Source organism: Arvicanthis niloticus, chromosome 20 (assembly GCF_011762505.2).
Source record: "Arvicanthis niloticus isolate mArvNil1 chromosome 20, mArvNil1.pat.X, whole genome shotgun sequence".
In the NCBI taxonomy this organism is placed as follows: Eukaryota; Metazoa; Chordata; class Mammalia; order Rodentia; family Muridae; genus Arvicanthis; species Arvicanthis niloticus.
In genome coordinates, this window is record NC_047677.1 from 45,858,463 (window position 1) to 45,879,626 (window position 21,164).

At 50.9% G+C, this 21,164-nt stretch overlaps 1 protein-coding gene across 1 annotated transcript; it reads left to right on the forward strand.

Moving 5' to 3' along the window:
* Positions 1-4,016: 4,016 nt before the first annotated feature.
* Ppil1 (peptidylprolyl isomerase like 1) lies at positions 4,017-18,104 on the forward strand. The gene is made up of 4 exons (XM_034524484.2): positions 4,017-4,261; positions 6,074-6,228; positions 16,614-16,682; positions 17,177-18,104. The coding sequence occupies exons 1-4, from the start codon at positions 4,176-4,178 to the stop codon at positions 17,395-17,397; spliced, it is 531 nt and encodes a 176-aa protein (XP_034380375.1). The 5' UTR covers positions 4,017-4,175; the 3' UTR covers positions 17,398-18,104.
* Positions 18,105-21,164: the final 3,060 nt, after the last annotated feature.

The window sequence follows — 21,164 nt, forward strand, 5'->3', positions numbered from 1 at the left end:
TCTTACAGTTTCCAGCACCCACACAATGGCTTAAAACTGTAACTCCAGTTCCAGGGAATCTGATGGCCAACCCTAACCTCCGTGAGCACTGGGCATACATGTGGTCCTTATACATCCATGCAGGCAAAACACTCGTACACTTGAAAATAAATAAAATAAATAAAACTTAATTCCGGTTCTGCTGTGAGCTAAATATCATTCAGATTCATTTAACAGTTTAACTTTATGTTAGCTCTTAGTTCTGAGCCTGTTTGCTTGCAAGGGAGCTATAAAACACCATAAGGATGTGCAGACAGCACCCGGAAGTATAGAGACACAGCAGTGTAGACAGCACCCGGATGCATAGAGACATACACAGAACACAAGACAATCCCAGCTTTTAAATCTGTCCTTTTGAAAAGGTAAGGTTTTCCCCTAGAATCCCTGGCAGAGAACTGACTGCAGAACCATGGACTTGGAGCCTAAGCTAGCCACTGATAAAGCCCAAGGCCCAGATGTTCATTCAGACAGAAGCATGAGTCATAACGAAGCTACCCATGTGGACGTAGGCAGTAGCTTCTTCTCGTCCCACAGGTAAATAGCAAAGGAAGAGATCCTTCCAGAAGACTTCCTCTATATGACTTTTGGCCAAAGCTTTTTTTTTCTTTTCTTTTCTTTTAAGATTTATTTATTTATTCTATATATCTGAGTCCATCAAAGCTGTCTTCATACACACCAGAAGAGGGAGCATCAGATCCCATTACAGATGGTTGTGAGCCACCATGTCTTGGGAAATCAACCTTTGGAAGAGCAGTCATTAACCACTGAGCCATGTCTCCAAAGGGAAGAGATAAGAATAGAGATGGATGGATGGATGGATCAGGCTGCATCCTGTACCTGTGTAATGCTGATGCAGGTTAGGGAGCCCTTCCTAGACCAGACTCGGCGGGTCATCCATTGCCAACTGCTAGCCCAGTCGCTGATGGTCACAGATACTCGGGTTGTTACTTTGGTCTGCAAGCCTCCTTGGAGACATGTCTTCCTGTGTCAGAAGACACTGCCCAGCCAGTGCCCATGTTTAAAGAGACAGATAATGGAGTAGCTAGGGCTTTAACCTCTCACAAAATGAGAATATACAGAGCCTGAATCCATCTATCATGGCCTTGGAAATCTCCAAAGCCCCTTTTCAGAACCTCACCTAGTGAGAGTACTGAGGTCAGCACAATTTCCCATTACTTGAAGCTGTGAGGCAGACAGGTGAGACCACACTGAAGAGGTAAGGTTTCCGTTCCCCTAAGGACACCAGCTTTACAGAGAACAGTGAAGGTCAGAGTGGTGGCATCCATAGATGACAGGCTGGAAGAGAACAGAGGATGCCGTTAAGAATTTAGGGCTAGGCCGGCGGGCGGTGGTGGCTCATGCCTTTAATCCCAGCACTTGGGAGGCAGAGGCAGGCAGATTTCTGAGTTCGAGGCCAGCCTGGTCTACAGAGTGAGTTCCAGGACAGCCAGGGCTACACAGAGAAACCCTGTCTTGAAAAACAAAACAAACAAACAAACTGTAGGATTCATGACTTGGATACAGCAGAGGCTTTCAGGCCTAACAAATCTAAAGCAGAGTTGGAGATTTTTTTATAGAGATATTTTTAATGACATAAATTATGAAGATTAAGGGAGAAAGAGAGGAACAGAAAGACATAGTCAATTAAAAGGGTGTCGCTATATGCTTCCCAAGGGAGAGTGGCCAAAGGGAAGCCTGAACAGCAAGCCATGCCCAAGAAGGAGGGAGAGGAAGGGAAGGAAGGAGGTGAAGCCGCAAAAGAAGGGAGGAAGAAGGGACAGGAGTGTCTAACTAGCCTGCTCACACGACCCCCAAACCTCTGGGGAGAAGCCCCCTGAAGGCCCCTGCTGATATATGAGAAATAACTTGGGCTCTCCACCAGCTCACTCATCCTCACAGACACAGAGAAGGCTGACAGACTGCCCCACACAGTGCACAGTGCCAAATGTGGGTCAGACGTGGTGCTGAGCCGAAGGTCGGACTGGACACTGGATTTTTAAGTTGACACTGGCCTGCCTTAATATAACATAGTTGCAGAACACATAGACCATGCCAAAACGTTACAAAACTTAAAAAAAAAAAAAGATAAAAAGTACCCCCCCCCAAAAAAAAAAAAGGTTAAAAAGCATCTATGATTTCAGTCTGTGGAGGCTAGCTGCTTTTGATGCTTTAATGTGTGCTTCTAACATGCTGGGCAAGTGAGCTATCTCTGAGCTATAACCTGTGTGTGTGTGTGTGTGTGTGTGTGTGTGTGTGTGTGTGTGTGTGTGTTATGAGTGGAGTTTCTTTTTTTGTGCTGTATGGGTCCCAGGTTGAACTCTGGTTTTCAGACTTGGCAGCAGGTACCTTTACCTTCTGAGCCACCTCCTTGGTCCAAGAGACTTTTTTTTTTTTTTAAATCATTTTCCTTAATCATGAAAAATATCATTCTTAAGGATAGAGAAATGGCTCAGGTGTTAAAAGTACTCTGGGCGGTGGTGGTGTACACCTTTAATCCCAGCACTTGGGAGGCAGAGGCAGGCAGATTTCTGAGTTCAAGGCCAGCCTGGGCTACAGAGTGAGTTCCAGGACAGCCAGGGCTACACAGAGAAACCCTGTCTCAAAAAAACAAAAAACAAAACAAAAAGTACTTACTACTTTTGTGGAGGGCCCAGGTTCTGTTCCTAATCCCCATATGTCAGGTAACTCCAGTTCTAGGGGATCTGACACATTCTTCTGGCTTGTGTGGGCTCCCGTGTGTCCACACAAACCCAGGCACACACACATATACACAAAATAAATAACAAATTTAAAAGTCATTTTTATTTATCTAGCCTTGGATGGGAGAGCTTTCCCCAGAGTGCGCACCCACAGTTCTGCTGCACGTGAAGGGTTCAGACCGGTTACTATCACTTGCTCAGTTTTCTTGAGAGCTGCGGGTTGTTTGCATTTGCTCTGTTTTTGCCTCACTGAGCAGGAAGAGGGCGGGTGGGAGGGCGGATGCATCTTAGAACTGAAGAAGCCTTGTAAATATTTTCCTGCTTCTTAGTTGTTAATTATGGGATGTTTAATATAAAATATACACTCCCCTTGTGGCTCACTGAACTTGGAGAGGGCTGTTTGGGCTAGACTGGATGGCTAGCCAGCTCCGTGGATTCTTCCCCATGGTCTCTGCTTTCCTGGTTGCTGAGGTCACAAGCGCATATCCGCCTGGCATTTACATGGGTCCTGGAGACCTAAACTCGGGTACTTTACCTACTAAGCCCGGTTAGGCAAGCAGTCTACCAACTGGCCTGCATTTCCAGCCCCAGTGAGACTAGTTTATTCATCCCACCTCTGTCTTGTCTTCCCTCTAGACCTCTCAACTTTTCGTTTCTCCTGTCACTCTGAACAACTTTGGGGCGCCAACTTTATAAGCCAGTCTTCTGTTTGTTTGTTTTGAGACAGGGTCTCTCTGTGTAGCTCTAGCCATCCTGGAACTCGATCTGTAGACCAGGATGGCCTTGAACTCTGAGATCCCCCTGCCTCTGCCGCTCCAGCGGGATTTAAGGCGTGCGCCACCACCTTCTCTTCCCAGCCTTTCCCTCTTTCCACACCCTCCTTGGTTTTGGAGTCTGTAGGATCAGATTTGCCACATGGCACGTAACTGCAGAGTCTCAGTTTTGTCCTCTTAAAAACAGGACTCCTATTATCCACAGGATGGCTTTAAGGAATAGACGCTGGGCGTGGTGGTGCACGCCTTAAATCCTCAGCACTCGGGAGACAGACGCGGGCGGATCTTTACGAGTTCAGGGCCAGCCTGGTCTATATAATGAGTTTCAGGACAGCCAGGGCTACATGGTAAGTAGTATAGCTGGTTTCTGAGCCATCCAAGTCTGGGAACCAAGAAATTCTTCACTGTTTGGACAGCCCTCCAATCAGAGTGAAGAAGATTGTTCCCGCCTTCCGTGCCCAAACAGACCAATCACCGTTCCAGAGCGTGGCGCGAATCTCCTCTGGAGGATCTTGCACAGAGCATCTCGACTGCAACCTCCTTCACAGCCTCCAAAGAAGGATCCTTTGTCATCCTTATCCCCGCGTCCTAAATCCTATCATCCAAACCGGCTGGTCGGCGGAAACCGGAAGTGTGCACCAGGGACAGGTCCCCGCCGGAAGTAATGGTTGCCCGGGAGATACCTTCTCTCAGCATGGCGGCGATACCCCCAGACACTTGGCAGCCGCCCAACGTCTACCTGGAGACTAGGTAAGAGTTGGAGGAGGGAGGAATTGGCCGAGGAGTCGCGGGTTCGTGCCGCAGCGGCCAGGTTAAGAAAGGCCGGCCTGGCTCGCAGGTTACCCTCACGGAGCTGCGGCCGGGAGTACCTGTGAGCTCTGAAGGGACCTCAGGGGAGCCCCTCAGCATCGCGGAAGACCTCTGCTACTTCTGTCTGCTGTCCTGTTTCCACGCCGTTCATTAGTTCATTTACCTATATCCATCTTCATTCATTCACTCACTCACTCTCAACAAGTGTGTGTTGAGCATACAAGCCATGCATACGTAGGACCTGGACTTTTGAAAACACAAATCTAGATAAAATAGTATATTATGGTGAAGGAGACGGATGTGTAAACACCACGGGACAAGCAGCGGAGTGGTCTGAACAAATTGCTTTGAAAGTAGAGGAAGATTTCTTTTCCCCACCATCCAAGAGTGATCTTTGAGCTGGGGATATGGCTTAGCATGCCCGAGGCCCCGAGCTTTGTCTACAGCACCATAAATACGCGGTGTGGTCGCACATGCCTGTAATCCTAGCACTCTGGAGGTGGAAGCAGGAGGATCAGAAGTCCGGGGTGGCCAGGCAGTGGTGGCGCACGCCTTTAATCCCAGCACTTGGGAGGCAGAGGCAGGCGGATTTCTGAGTTCAAGGACAGCCAGGGCTACACAGAGAAACCCTGTCTCAAAACAAAACAAAAGACAATAACAGTGGGGGGGGGGGGCTGGGCTGGGCTGAATAGAATGCTTACCTAACATATAATTATAATTAAGCCACCTACTAGTGCCATGCCACCACCACCACCACCCCCTGTGTGTGATTGCATTCCATTTACTATTGCTAGCACCTCCTATCATGAAGGCTTTGTGTCACATACACTCCTCCAGTTTTAGCAGAGAAATGCTACATTTTACAGATGCACCTGCAACCTGATTTTCATAGTGGTTGAAAGGAACCTTGCTTGGAGCCTGGTCAGCTCGTCTACTGACTTTAGCCCCATTTGGTCTGCCCCTGTCTTCTGAGTGTAGACATGAAGAAGGCACAGGCCAGAGTACTCACTCTGCTGGACCTCCTGAACCTGGGCCATACAGATCAGCTCAGTTCTTACTGAATCCCCAGAGCTCAGTGGGTGACATACAACAGGAGCCCCTGCCTTGTCTCCTGCTTCTGTCTTATCCTATAAAGGTACTAAGAGAGGAGAATAAAAGCACTCACACTGGGTGTATGTGGACATACTGAAGTGTGGACCTCTGGAAGAGCAGTCTGTGTTGTGTCTCTTAGCAGAGCAGCTGAGTCGTCTCCAGCCCTGTTTGACCCACTCTTTAACGCACAAGCTGCTTTCATTTTTCTATTCAAGTTTGGTTTTAATCAGTGATATGTTGACATGATCAAAAAAATGTAAGTTAGAAAACATACTTATTGAACATCCTGCCTCTTATCTGGTCAGTTGCCACTCCCCCCAGCCCCCAGACTGATGCAGATGTCTATAAACTCACACTTTAATGTCTTATTACAGCTGCAGATGACATGGGCCTTTTTCCTCATTCAGGGTTAGTTTCAGAGCATCAGTATATGCTCTTAGAATCTTGGCTTGTTTATGGTCGTTTTGCTTAGAATGTACATATTCCAGAAGCTGTCCCGAGTGTCACACTCAGGTGATTGGCCGAGGCTTTGTTGCTTCATGGGTTGTTGTTTCCCAGAGTGTGAACTCTGGGTACAGGGTCAGACAGCAGGAGGCAGGAGTCTTGGAGCCACCGCCTGCTCTGGCCTTACCGCCTGGCCTATGTTCTATCACACCACAGCATGGGGATCATTGTGCTGGAGCTGTACTGGAAGCACGCGCCAAAGACCTGCAAGAACTTTGCCGAGCTGGCTCGGCGGGGCTACTACAACGGCACCAAGTTCCACAGGATCATCAAGGATTTCATGATCCAAGGTGGTGACCCGACAGGCACAGGTACGGTTAAATCTCATTCTGACACAACTGGATGGTAAGGCGGCCACAGCTTGCATTTCTAGCCTCCTACTCTCTGAGAAGGATCTAATCCTCTGACCTTCAAGCCCTTACCTCCCCAGTGCTGGGGTCTCTGCTGCCACTGGAAGTATACTGGGCAAGCACCCAACTGATTGAGCCTTCAGTAGCATCCGCTACCCACCTCCAGCACTGGGCTGCATCAGTAAGTCAGTGGTACTTACTGCGAGGTGCCCCCGAGTGAGACACCGAGATGCAGATTGAGTCAAAAACAAGAGGTTTATTTCCCTGCACATAAGGTCGACCTTCAATTAGTCCCTCAAGGTGGGGTGACTAGGTGACCCCAAATGGTTATTACGAGCAGTTTTTATACTTTTTAGGGGCACAGGTTATAGTAGCAAGGTTACAGTTCAAACTTATTGGCAAAGCATATTGAACTTTAAATCTATTGGCTAGCAAGCATGACACGCCTCTGAACTCTACCTGGGACTTTGCAGAGGGTCAGGTGACCATCAGTCAGCACATTCTGAGAATTTTTTACTCAAGAATGATCCTGTGGGTAGAGAGTGACCTGAGGAGGGTGGGTGCAGGGCTGGCGAAAGCCCCCAGGCCCCTTCAGCACCGCCACCACCAGGGTATCAGTGTAGCCCAGGTTGTCCTTTTTTGGTTGTTTTCGAGACAGGGTTTCTCTGTGTAGCCCTGGCTGTCCTGGAACTCACTCTGTAGACCAGGCTGGTTTCAAACTCACCTGCCTCTGCCTCCCAAGGGCTGGTATTAAAGGCATGCGCCACCACTGCCTGGCCCAGGTTGTCCTTAAACTCCTGATCTTCCTGCCTCCACTTGGCATTTGCTGGATTGCAGGCACACGCTGGCTGGCTCTAGTTCTCCGATTCTGCTGACGGTTCCTGCCCTCAGAGCTATGTGTGTAATTCACTGGGGAGCAATCTTTGCTCCTGAGCAGATGATACTCATGGGGTGAGATGGAGTGGGATGGAATTGGTTCAGTCAGGAGTGAAAAACAGGCCTTGGAGAATATATCTCTGTGTTTCTTTATTCTAACTCACTCATTTGACAGATGTCTGAGGCAGGTGGATCTCTGAGTCTGAGGCCAGCCTAGTGTACAAGTGAGCTCCAGGACAGCCAGAACTACATAGAGAATCCATGCTGCAAAACAATAAAACAGAAACAGACGGATGTGGACCTGCTTTGTGTCCGTGACTCTAAGCTCTAGGGATATAGCTGTGAGCAAATGAGCAGAGACATGCACCTGCTCTCGGACAAGGCCTCCATGGGACGCTGTTAGAAAAGATGTGTGGCTAGAGAGAGCTGGGCGGAGCCCACGGGGGCCTGTGTAGACCTTACAGAAGGAAGGATAGACCGGGTGTCCTGAGTATGTCCACTGCTGTGCTTTGAGTAAAGTGGTAGGATCTGGTCCGTACTTTCAGGCATCACTCTGGCTGCTGCTTGGAGAGTCCATGAAGGGGAAAGGAAAAGAGCGCAGGCCCAGATCAGGGAGTGGCCGCTTCCATCCAGGGTAGGCATACACAGCCGAGTAGGCAGCTGATGAAAAGGTGGTGAGTCCCCTGCTCCGACTGTACCACCGCCGCTGCGGCCCCAGCCCAGCGAGTTGTGTTGAAATTGCTGACACAAAACAGATGGCGTGAAAGAAGATGGTCACGGTGTCTCTGAGGCCTCTGCCTGTGTGTGGAGTGAGAGGCAGGTTTGGAAGAGCTTGGTAAAGGGTTTCGTTGAAATTTTTGAGAATCCTTATGGATAGATAGCATGGAGTCTGTAGTTGTAAATGAACGCGGAATCAGAGGGAAATCTGGCAGGACAGTGCACAGTCCAGGAGGACACCAGATGTCGACCTCTGACCTCCACGTGCATGCACAATGCACTTGTATGTCTCTACATCCCTGCCCCACCCCCGAAAATTAAGTACCCGTAACTCCCAGTGTTCATGTTGGGTCCAAGGACCTTTCTGGAGTTGGTTCTCAGCTTCTCACTTGGCTGTTCTGTCTGTTCCAGGCTAGCTGTCCCGGAAGCTTCTGTCAGATTCTTCTGTTTCCGTGTCCCATTGTATTACAGATGGGCCACCGCCGCATCACTTGATGATTTGACCTACTTCGGGTCAGCAAGTTTGCGTGGTAGCCGTTGTGCAGCCGAGCTATCTCCCTGGTCAGGGTCCCGTCTCAGGCCTTTTATTACAAGGACCACGTTCTTGGGCCGCATTCATCCCCTCAGATATTTTTTAGAAAATTCTAGTCATTGCCTTCTGGTTTGAACACAATTTCAGGAAATCCGAGGCCAGATGCATTTCCCTCCAGTCAGTGAGTTAGCCTGTGGGAGCATTTCCCTGTCATGCTTACTGCCTTCCGGGAAGTGCTGTGCCGTGCCTTTCTCGTCGTGTCTGTTTGTTGGTGAATGGTTGTCTTCCTGCCTTCCTGTAGCCCTCGGACCGACCTTCACTCTGTCCCGTTTGCTTTTCAGTTGTGTCTGTTCTAGAAGTTTCTGTTGCTCAGTAGCTGCAGCAGGTCTTTGTTGGTCCTTTGGATTCCAGTCTGTCTGTCCGAGCTGCTGACTCACTGGGGTCTCTCCTCTGCTTCACAGCTTGAAGAACCCCCCCCCCCCCCCCCCCCCCCCGTCCTTGGCTGTCCTTGTATTTGCTTGGCTGTCCTTGTATTTGCTGTGGTCTGCCCGTGCCTCCCATGCCCTCTCTCCTGGGGGTATCAGCACCATGTGTCCCCACCTGGCTTTCCTTTGGGTACAATGTAAGCAGATTCCTGCTGTTTCTATTTGGGGCCATGTGTCTTCCCCACTGTGGATTCAAGGTTGCCGGCTCTCTACTGCATCCAGCCTGAAGAGGAATTAAGGAATTGGGAGCTCCTTGTGGCCAGGCTAGCTTCTCTCTTGTCTTCCCAGATTCCAGTATATTATGTCCCAGGGTTTCTCTGTCCTTACTCCAGGTTCCCGACTCATCCCCCAAGTATAACCCTGGAAGGCAGCTAGCCCTGCCACATATGCTGGGTGGCATGAATGAACTTCTGCCCTTGGCTGCTCGCTGGCGCCCTCTGTTGGCTTTTTAGAACTGCAAGGTGGAGGGCTTCTGAGGCCTGGCTCTGCTTCAGTCCTCTAGGCTGTACAGGGACAAGAGTCTTTCTTTCCTTAGACATTTCTTCAGAATTTTAGAAATATTTGTTTCCTATAATTTAACATGCAGGTGTAGCCCTGGCTGGCCTGGAACTCGCGGATCTGCCTGTCTGCCTTCCGAGTCTAGGGTTAAGAGGTGTGTGTGGTCACACCAGGATGTTTCTTTGTTTCTCTCTATTTTTGCCTTGTGGGGGAAAAATCCTTGTGTTTTGTTCATTGTATTGGGTATTGAGGCAGGATTGATTCCTGACTTCTTGACTTTTGGTTTTTTGAAACAGGGTTTTACTGTGTAGTCTGGCTGTCCTGGAACTTGCTTTGTAGATCAGGCTGGCTCTGAAATCACAGAGATCCTCCGCCTCTGCCTCCGCCTCCGCCTCTGCCTCCCGAGTTCTAGGATTAAAGACGTACGGCATAGTGGGTGCCTCACTCTCTCCTTCTCGTTACTATAATGAGATGAATTTTATCTGTACCACAGTGCTGAGAGTCCATGCTCAGTGAGTGGAAGCGACTCAGAAGTGAACTGTTGGTGTGGTGCCCTCCGTGTGATGGCACATTTCTTTTCTAATGTCACATTTTTATGATGTACTTTTAATGAAATTGAAGCACTCAGAAGATTTTCAATAAAGCTGCAGCTTCAGGTATAACAGATGTTTGCCCAGCCTGACAACAGGTCTGTGAGAAAAGCAAGCAGGAGGTAACAGCCCTCCACACCCGGGCACTAGAGCGTGCCAGCCAGCCAGCCCACCTGCCCGCCCACGAAGACATGGTTTTTCTAGGTGTTTTGGGTAGATAGCAGGTAACACTGGAGGTAGCAACTTGGGTGTATGTCTCCATTTCCACTGCCTGCAGCCTAGCTTCTCAGGAGCCTTTCATCCCGTGATCTTCCTTGAACCTGTCCTCAGCAGATGCCCTCTGACTTCCTGTATTTCACACTGAACACTGTCCACATTGAAATAAGTAACCCCACCAGCCCTTTCTTGAGCTTTCTGTGAGCCTTTGATTTGTTTCTGTTTACCCTTCCTCACCTCCAGTTAGGACCCGCCGCTTGCCAGGTGCCTCTGTGAGGCCATCTTGCTCTGTTTTTGGCCTTGGATCACACATGATCCCAGGGCTTGGCGGCCCCTCTCTTCTGTCAGTCTCCTTGGTAGCCCCAGGAGCACACAGAACCTGTCTTTTGGAGCAGTAGGCCACTGATAATTTCACTCGTTTAGCAAGTACTTGCTCCAGTCCACTGGGTCTCCTGCTGCGTTCCAGGGCCTCTGAGGAGTGTTAAAACACGGAAGCCCAGGCTTCTCTGTCCCTTTCGAAGCTCTCGGCCCCACAGGAAACAAGCTGTTCTGTTTAAGGAAAGGGGTGAGATTATGACTGTGCGACTTTGACCTAGTGTCCCATGGTTTGTGTGTGTCAGGCAGGCTGCGTGTATCATAATGAGGGGATTGGTCCAATGGAGTGGAGTTAGGCCAGAGGGGAGGCCTGTGGGCGGGTCTTGAAGGAATTGTAGAACTTAACTTTTGGGAAGCCAAGGGTAGGGTGCTCTGATACACTTGCAGGGCAGTATGGAGGAGAGCAGTATGGAGGAGAGCCTGCCGTCCTAGAGTCCTTGGTCCCGTGACAAAATCCCATCAACCGTTCATACTTTGAGACTGTAGTTGAATGTCACACATCTCTGAACTCCACCTATAGGGAACAAGAGAGGAGCAGTTTAGACAGATTCATCAGTGGGGAAAGGCATGGGGTCAGGGTAAGGTGGGCCAGTTAATGCAGATACCACCAACCAAGGGCGCCGGTCGATCCAGCATGGTCAGGTTTCACTTGTCACTGGGACCCTTGTGACTGGAGAAAGAAATAAAATACCTGAGAAGCTGAGTCCAGCTGGGATGGGTGGCAAGGGAGGGTCACGTCCAGGTGCCAGGCAGTGCTGTGGGCCCCAGTGTGCTTAGACCTGAGTCCTGGCCCCACATGGTCACTTGTCACACATGCAGGTTAGGTAACTTTACAGAGCTCTTGTCAGGAGATGGAGAACACGGCTGTCCATTCCTCCCAGGGTTATTGTGACAGCTAAGTGACTCATGTTGGAAAAGTAGCTGGCACAGAAACAATTCAAAAGATTATTTATTTTGGTTAATTGACTTAGCATTTCACAGGTACCTGCTAGACTCCCTTCCTGGGCCTGGCTAGTCCAGCAGAGAGATAGCCCTGACGAGAAGGCAGCAGGTGAGCCGATCTGTGTACTGTCAGGTGACTAGAAAATAGTGCCTGCTGGGGAGAGGGCAGGGCGTCTCCACCTTGGCATTATCGGGTAAGGCTAGATGGTTCTGATGTGGGCTGGACTGGCAATTGAAGCAGCTGGCCTGGCATCCACCTGCTAGATAATAGACCCTTCAGTTATGACAACCCAAACTGTTCCTGACATTATCCAGTATCCACAGGACCACAGCCAACCCCTGTTGAACACTGCTGGGCTCGAGGGCGGAGCAGTGCTGTCGGTAGTGTGTGTAGGAAAGACCGCTCTGATAAGGTTGACTAGAGCTCTGAGTACCAGGGTTGGGGCAGGAACACGCCAGAGGGAATGCCAGTTAGAGGCTGGAGACCCAGATGCTTGCCAAGACAGTTTAGGGGCCAATGAGGCAGGGAGGGGACAGTGACCACAGATTGTCCTCAGGAATGGTGATCTGGATGGTGGATCTAGTCCTGAATGTGGTGAAACGCACAGGAGGGATTGAAGCAAGGCAGTGTAGGACCCTCCAGCTGCTCCAGGAAGAAGCTGCCTGAATGTGGGAGAGCCAAGCAGGGCTGGGATCCAGAGGTAGCTGGATGGTTGTAGTTTGGCCCAGGGTTAGTGTGATCCCTGGGAAGCAGACACTCAGGCATGTTCAGAGATTTACGAGGGAGAGAACCGGAGGAGAAGAGGTGCGTTCTCAGGGCACCGTAGGCCAGTGGAGAAGGGGCTGCAGGAACAGGGAAACACTGGGAAGTCTTGGAGGGGGTGACACCAGCCATGAGAGGCTGCTGGGGACCAAGGGAGGCCTGGGGAGCCGTGGACGAGTGTGGAGAGTCCTCAGGAAGTAATGAGAGAGTGGAGAGGAGATAAGCCTGTTCCTGTGAAGGGGACATAGGACATTGAGGGACTGTGGAGCTGGGGTTTGTTCCGATTTTAAGATAGAAAATACTAATGATGTGCTGACAGGAAGGGAGAGGTGAGACAGAACAGTTGTAGCTGTGGGCTGCCTTATAGGGGTAGCCTTGGGTACTTATGGTGGGTAATCTGACAGTTCATAGGGGTGTCAGTGACGGGAGGAGGGAGGGAGGGGAGCAGGCCAGGCTGATGGCCAAAGGCAGATGGCTCCCTTGCTTGTGGGCTCAGCATCCCTGTGCTGGCTTCCCATGTGACTTCACTGACTTCTGAGATGGTGTCTGTTGTTACTAAGTGGGTGTGTCATGGGGTGCTCTGGGCTCTAACAAACATGGCAGCGGTCATGGCTGTGTTGTTTCTCCCACGGTATAAACCTGAGCTTGCTTTCTCTCTCTCTGCCACTCTCAGCTTCTGGCCTTTGATCTTGGCCTTGTGTCTTACAGTGAGAGGCCCCACAGCTGCTTTTGAAGAAAGATGAGAAACAGCCACAGGGAAATGCTAAGGAGAGAGGGCTGGGCTGTGTTGCTACAGAAGGCTCCAGTGACCTAACAGGCTTGTTTATGTTGTAAGACAGAACTGGGCCATCAGCCTCAGCCGGCCTCAAAGGAGCTGCCCTGTGTTTGAGGCCAGGGAAGGTGGGGAGAGTGACCTGAAGTGTTTATTGGAGGTTTTGTCCCCATAGGGGAGGAGGGGCTCTGATTGATGAGCTGACCTGATATGGGTGCCATGTGGCCCTCCTTATAGGCTGCTGCCCACCATGGTTCTTTTTGGCCTGGATATGAATCTGCTGCTTGTCATGGGTGGGATGGGGACAAGTCACACCAGGCATAGTAACTCCTGTCAGCCCACGCTTCATGTGTCATGCCTTCAACGTCAGTCTGTTCCTCTTGGGAGTTTCAGGGGGCAGGATTGTGGGGAGAAGATACTGGAGAGTCTTAGAACGATAGCTGTGTTTATTTATCTCATTCTTCAGCTGAGGCGTGGAGAAGATGGTTTACTGTACACGATGATTTGTTGGCCACAGGTGAGGCCAGGACCAGTCTAGGATGCCACGGGTCCAGAACAGAGGGCCAGCAGGCTGTTTGGTAGTAAGACAGTCAGTCTCTCATGTGGTCTTGGCAAGCAGATGAAGTTCTATCTAGACTTGTTACTGAGAGTAGCACACAGTCCAATAGCTTATGCCAGCATCCCAGCTAGCATTCAACATACCTTCCTGCCTGCCTGCCTCCCTTCCTCCCTTCCTTCCTTCCTTTTTTTTTTCAAATGGTTTCTCTGTCCTGAAACCCTGAAACTTAACTCTGTGGACCAGACTGGCCTCAGATCCAGCTGCCTCTGCCTCCTGAGTGCTGGCATCAGTGGCCAGAGCCACCTCCTGCCCGTCAGGAGGCAGGTGTCTTTATCTTTAAGAACAGACAGGTCATCTGTAAACACTTCTGTGCCTCACAGATTCCCCTTAAACCATCGAGATGGCAAGGGGGCTGCACTCACTGGTCAGGGCGCTTGCCACCAAGCCCGCTGAGCCAGCAAGCCCGCTGAGCCAGCAAGCCTGCTAATCGATCCTTCAGGCCTGCAAAGTGGAGGGAGAAAACAGACTTCTGATCTCCGCTTGGGCACTGTAGAGAGTATACACACACATGAACACATAATAAGTAAATGTAATTAAAAACATCTTCCAGAAGACATTTGCAAAGCATTAGCTGACAAGGGTTGGGCGACAGAGTGGACAGTCAGAGAAGACAGACGCCAAGGCAAGCCTGAAGCTGTGAGGGCTTCAGAGGAACCATTAAACACCACAAGGGACTGCGGCAGGAGGATCCAGCATGTGCAGCATGGTGGTGCGCAGACCCTCCCCCAAACCCAAATGTTTCAGGCTGATGTGGGAAAGTGTGGGAGGACCCGGGGCGAGGTGAGCGAGTACTTGCAGGGGTGCTCCACGCACACACCCCTTTCTTTAAATTTATTTGATTTTATGAGTTGGGTGTCTCATCTGCATGTCTGTCTGTATAGCGCAGGCTTGGTTTAGGGCTACCAGCATCTGCAGTGACAGAAAGGAGCCATGTGACCGTGATGTGTGATCATGTGACTCCTGGTGGGGTAGAGGTTGCTGGTGAGGAAATGGTGTCCTCCGAAGCAGCTGCTGGCGATTGAGAGGGGCCGTGGGGGCCTGGGGCTGGCAAGTGGGGTCTGACTGGGAATGGGATTTGCTGCGTGTGTTTCTTGGTCAGCGGAGGCCCTTGAAGTTTGTCATGTTTTTTTTTTTCCCCTCTTTTATGTATCTGCAATCTGTATGTTGGATTCATGTTTCACAGAGGCCAGAAGCATGTCACTTGGTTAGCAGTCTGGCCCAGGGACTGTCTGCTCTAAGCCCACCACAGCCAGCCCACCCCCAGCCTGTGGGGCCTGTGCCTGGCGCTGGCTCTACTGAGCAGTGTCTGCACAGGGATCCATTGCTGAGGACACTCGTGGCTGCCTCTCCCCTACTCCATGTTTCTTCAGGAGTGTCAGCATGGGGTGTCCTGCTGGCCTTTTCTGTAAACCCCGCAGGGTTGAGCAGGGTTATGAAAAGAGTGTGAGCTCTTGAGTAAACGGTATTCTGGAAAACCCAGCCAGTTGGTCCCAAGATGCAGAGAGATGGAAGGTCCCCTATGCGCCATCCTCTTGTCTCCTTGGTTATTTATACTTCACTGTGTGCTACTCTTGACTGGCCTGTACCTTAATATTTGTAGTGGCTTTTATGTGGTGGCTTTCAGGCTTCTGTGCTGGCTAGTGTTCTGTCAACTTAACACACGCCAGAGGCACTTGAGAGGAGGGAGCCCCTACTGAGAAAATGCATGCCTCCATAAGGTCAGGCTGTAGCCAGGCCTGTAGGGGATTTTCTTAATTAGTGATTGCTGTGGAAGGACGGTGCCGGGCAGAAGCTTGGGCACCACAGCTACTGTGTGCCTGCTCTGAGGGATAATCGCTTGCACACTGTGTAAAAGCATCACCTGTCAATAAAAGCTGATGGCCAATAAGCTGAGGCAGGATTAGAAGGTGGGACATCCAGTAGAGAGAGGAACTCTGGGAAACAGGCCATCAGACTCAGAGGAAGTTGAAATATGAAACCGAGGAGAGGTAACCAGCCATGTGGCAGACACCGAATAGTATATATGAGTTCATTGAGTTACAAGCTAGAAGGGGAACAAGGGCAAGGCATTTATTAATAAAAACATAAGCCTCTGAGTTGTTATCCAGGAGCTGGGCACAGGTGGAAGACTGAGGTTTCACTGCACTGGTGAGAGCCTGCCTCCTGTTAGGTGTTTCTATGTGAACACCATATTTCCTTTCTTTGAAACAAGTTCTTGTTATTGCAACTCAGGTTCATCTTGAACTCATCAGCCTCCTGCCTCAGCCCTCAGAATGCAGGAGTTACATGTGTGGGCTTTCATGTCCAGTTTCATTTATGCCCCTTTGCTCTACAAGGAAAACCTGCCCAAGCTTCCGCGCTCGGCACCATGCCCAGCATCCTGGGTGGGCTTAGGTGCCCAGCACCACGCCTACCGTACTGGACTTGGTGGTGGTGTTGCTAGCAGGCCACAAGTCTGTCTTCTCCGTGCACTGTGTCCATGCGATGCTGCGACCACTGTGTGTCTCGGTGCCACCCCTGCTCCTCCCTAAGCTGATAACTTTCCCTTTCTGTCACCTCACCTAGGGGAGGCAACGGGATTTGTGGGCAGAAGCTAGGTCGGCAGTGTGCTGGTTAGCTGTGTCTGTGGTGGGCTAGCACTGGCCTAGGGGCTGGGGCACTCTTGCTGAGATACTTGGAAACATGTTTCCTGTCGGTCGTGAGTGGAGGTTTTCTGTAGAGGGGAGACACACGGGTACCACTGCCCTTATTCTGTTTCCTGCACATTGTCAACAGTGAATGTTAACAAGCAAATGGTATTGTCTTTCCTGCTTGAGGCCAGAGACTGGGACAATGTAATGTGTCTACTGGGGGTCGGCACCCACCGCCTTTCCCATCCCTGGACTCAGTGTCCTTTGACCTCAGGCTGTGCTTGTGGTGAGGTAGACTGGGCAGTTCACTGCTTGTCTTCTGATTGGACAGGTCGAGGTGGTGCATCTATTTATGGCAAACAGTTTGAAGATGAACTTCATCCAGACCTGAAGTTCACTGGTAAGTGTGTAATCGGGCTGGATGGGCAGGGCAGACAGTGCATAGTGAAAGCTTGCTCGTTTGGCTGTGATTCAAGGTGAGTGCCTGACACCATGGATCGGTGCCAGACAGCTGCCCAGCCGTGGCGCCACCGAGTGCCCTGGCAGATGAAAGAAAACAGTGCCTCTTGAGTCCTTACAGATCTGAGCATGGTCTGTGTTCTGGGCACTTGTTAAATGTCACCAAGCAAAGGCTGTCTGGAGCTTCCTCCAGCAAAGGAAGGCCTTGCTGAGCTCTTGAGTGGGTAAGGTGGGCCAGTGGTTAGTGAGGCACAGCACTAAGCTGGAGAAGGATGGAGACCAGAGGCATCAAGGCAACCGGGGTGGTGCTGGAAGGGACTGCTGTGGGTCCTGCCAGCGGTGACAGAGAGTGGCGTCTGTCTCTGCCACAGGGCTGCGACTCTGCCAGCTGGAGGGGTAGCTGCTCATGCTCTTCTCTCTCCTTTCATCCCCCAGGGGCTGGGATTCTCGCAATGGCCAATGCAGGACCAGACACCAACGGCAGCCAGTTCTTTGTGACTCTGGCCCCCACGCAGTGGTTGGACGGCAAGCACACCATTTTTGGTCGAGTGTGCCAGGGTATAGGGATGGTGAACCGCGTGGGCATGGTGGAGACAAACTCCCAGGACCGTCCTGTGGATGACGTGAAGATCCTCAAGGCCTACCCTTCTGGGTAGATGGGCTGCTGTCTCCAGTAGGCTCAGGTCCCAGTGAGCTGTTTTCTGGATGACGGAGTGCCGTGTGATTCAGCATCATGCATACCTACTCTGAAACAGACGGTCGTCTCTGGGGACATTTGTATTCTGGCCAACAGTCACAGACTTGAAAAGCAGGCTGCATAGCCCTGCTCAGCCTCCAGCCTGAGCTCTTCCAGGAATATGCACAGTGTTCTCTCTCTCTCTCTCTCTCTCTCTCTCTCTCTCTCTCTCTCTCTCTCTCTCCCTCTCTCCCCTCTGGGCCTGAGTACCGATACTGCTGCTTCTGACACTAAACATCCCACGCAAAGCCATATTGAATCGTTGCCAAATGAAAAATGCATCCAACAATCAAGTTGCTAAGAAGGTGTCAAGTGGGGGTGATAGTGTGTAATGATTGGGCAATGAATCTCCGGGAGGAAGCAGAAGCGTTGGCCATTTTTCCACCGGGAGGGAGTGAGACTCTAGTGAGCACAGGGCCAGGCCTTCACAGGCCTCCCCACAGGAAGTGACATGTTCTAGGTCTTTAGAAAAAATAGATAAAAGGTTTTTATGCATGATGTCTTTGGCTTTTTTTTTTTTTTTTTTTTTTCTCTTTGGATTTGAAGGGGTTGGGGTAAGAAGGATGTTAATACCTATGAAATACATAGAAACTTTGAGAATAAAACACCATTGGTGGTTGAAATCACTGCTGTGGTCTGGTATTGTTCAGGATTCCCAGCCTTCTTTTCTTTTTGAGACAGGGTGTCACTGTGGAACACTTGCTGGCTTTAACTTCCTATGTAGACCAGGCTGGCCTCAAGTGCTGGGATTAAAGGCATGTGTAACCACGCCTGGCTGTCCGTGGAGATGGGGGGTGCAGCGGCATTCCTGTTCCCAGGTTGCAATCTGCCATCCAGGGAAGACAGGGCAGGAAGAACTTGAGAGGAGACCACGGGAGAGGCTGCTCCCTGGCTTGCTTCCCTCACTTGCTCAGCCATCTTTCTTAAATAACCCAGACCACCTGCCTAGGAATGACACCACCCACAGTGACCTGCACCGTCCTTGTCAGTCAGCAATGAAGGAAATGCTTCACGGGGCAGATGAAAGCAGTTCCTCCATTGAGGTTTCCTCCTCCTTCCCCATGTGTGTCCAGTTGATTGGGAGGATATACCAAGGGACACAGTCATCCCTTGCAGTGGGAGGAAATCTACCCCCACCCCTCCCTGTTGCTGTGGGCCCGAGGCAGCGCACTGCATGGCTTTGCTTCCTCACACCGAGAGCCTCTTAAGGTGCTGTGTGTCATTGTGTGTACGTTTTGGGAAGTGACCTAAGTTCCATTCCACGAGCCTTTCCCTTCAAGCTCTTTCTCCTGGCAATGGAAGAAACCTTGCATTGTATAGAAGTTAGCGGCCATATGGGTGCAGAAAAGGTTCACTTAATTGTCTGCCATTTGTCACATGGGTTTGAGTACAGAAACAAACTATTCTTTCAGTGAAGAAAAAGGAAAACCTGTGCGGGGCAGTGGTGGTGCACACCTTTAATCCCAGCACTTGGGCGGCAGAGGCAGGTGGATTTCTGAATTCCAGGTCAGCCAGGGCTACACAGAGAAAAACCCACCACCAAGCCCTGAAGATGGCGTTGGTGTGCAGAGTCCCCCACTCGTTAGTAATGTATGACCTCCAGCCATCCTGGAGCTGCTTCTCAAAGCACAAGACACCCATCTGCCACCTCTCAGAATTATAACCCATCCCTGTGTCACAGGCTCCGGGCTGATAAGGGAACGGTTGTTACTGCCAGGTTATGGTTCTGCATATACTGACTGGGCAAGAGAGCAGCCCGGGCAGCGTTCTTGGCTTCTAGAAAAGTCTCCACACACATGCCAAGGGAGCCACCCGTTGGCATAGCGCATGGCCTCGAGAGGGAATCTGAGTGTTACACAACCTTGAGTGACTGCTAGGAAGCCTGAGGTACAGACACCTGTCTCCATGTCCCAGAACCTGTTAGCTGTGCCACACCGTCAGGGTAAGAAAGAGCCGTTAGACCATGGATGTGACAGTGGGGTACGGGTGGCCCATTTCCACCTTGAGTGGTGGGGAAGGAACCGGTTTCTGACTTGGGTGGAGAGTAAGGAAGGGCTGTGGAACTTGTGGGGCTCAAGAAAGGACAGGAAGGAGGTAGGGGGAAGATTCTAGACTCAGAGAGGAAGGAGGTTAGGAGTAAGTAAGTCAGTGGAAGAAGCCCAGCGTCAAGCACCCACACTGTTAAGGTGTGCAAGCTGGCTGTCTGCACTCAGGTTCAGTACGTTAGCGTTCAGGCCCCTGGAGATGGTGACTGCTGGTCCAGGTGCCACAGTTCAGGTAGCAAGGCAAGAGGTCATGTAACAGGAACCTGAGGAGGGAATTTTTGCAACAGCATAAGGTGGGTAAGTTCTTGACCCCACAGTCTGCATCTTGTGGCCTGGGGAAGAGGAGAGAAAGCCCAGGCTGAGTTCAGCGCTTCCCCCCTACGCACCCCCCACTCTGATTGCTGAGATGAATGCCCTGTTGTGCCCCCTTGGGGACACTAAGTACCAGGCCCTGTGAAGGGACCTGGAAACGTGTTTCCTCCTTGTAGTTCTTGTTACCTGAGACAGGTCCTTGTGTATCCCAGGCAGCCCTTAACTCTCTGTGGCTGGGAATGACCTTGAACTTCTGATCTTATCCAAACAGGGTCGGGGACAGAGGCTGGCCTTGAACTCACGGCAGTCCTCTTCGATGGGATCACACTACTGCTCATGGCAGTACTGGAAACACTTTTAAAAGTCAGCTTCTGGTACCAGTGACCTTAAAGCCACAACACGACATGTCTCTTCAGGTGTGTGTGTTTGTGTGAGTGTTCATCCCATCCAAGTGTTGGGGCAGAGAACTCAGGACCTCCTATTTGCCAGGTAAATGCCCTACCACCACACCTGACTCCTAGCCCCTGCTTCTCTGCCCATCCCCCAGGAGCCCGCCCTCAGAGCCTCCTCCCTTCCTGCTTTGACCTCAGCAAGGCCCAGTCTCATTCTTATTCGGAGCTGCCTTCCCAGCACCTGGGTAATGCTTTGAGGTTATTGCTAAGTGAATCAGAGAAAACGTCCTCCATCAGAAAAAAAGATGGAGACTCGTTGGCTGAAATAGCTGCACCCGGAGTCACAGACCCTGGTTTTGGCTGGCGTGACAGCAAAAGCCTTTCCCACTCGGCCCTCTGGAAGTCCTCAGCTTCGTTTATTTTTGGACCTCATCTCCAGAATATGTCAAAATAGCTTTTCCCCACAAATGGCGAGCGGGCTCCTACCCCCAGATCCTCGAGCCAATCTGAGCCTCCCCATGGCCCCTCCGGCACCACACTTGGAGGGGGGCGGAGGAGGAAAGGTTGGCACAAACATGTGTTCAAGCTGGGTGCTTTCTGCCAAGAAGCACTCCGTGCCCTCAGAACCGGGTTTGGTGGAATAGGTTCCCGTGATTTAGGTGAGCGCCAGGAAAGAGGATGGTCCAGCAGCTCTGGACAGATGAGACAAACTGGTTTGGTCTCACGGAGAAATTGGATTCCTGTTTGTTCTTCCAAACTGATGATTTAGACTCCCTGCTAGTGGTGGCAAGTCTGAGGCCCAGCCTGGCCTACATAGGGAGATCCCTGTCTCCAGGGGGGGAAAAACCCAGAAAATTAAAGAGTTGTATCTGGGTGGGAGAGATGGCTCGGTGGTTAAGAGCGGGTGCTTGCTTCTCTTACAGAGGACGGGCATTCAG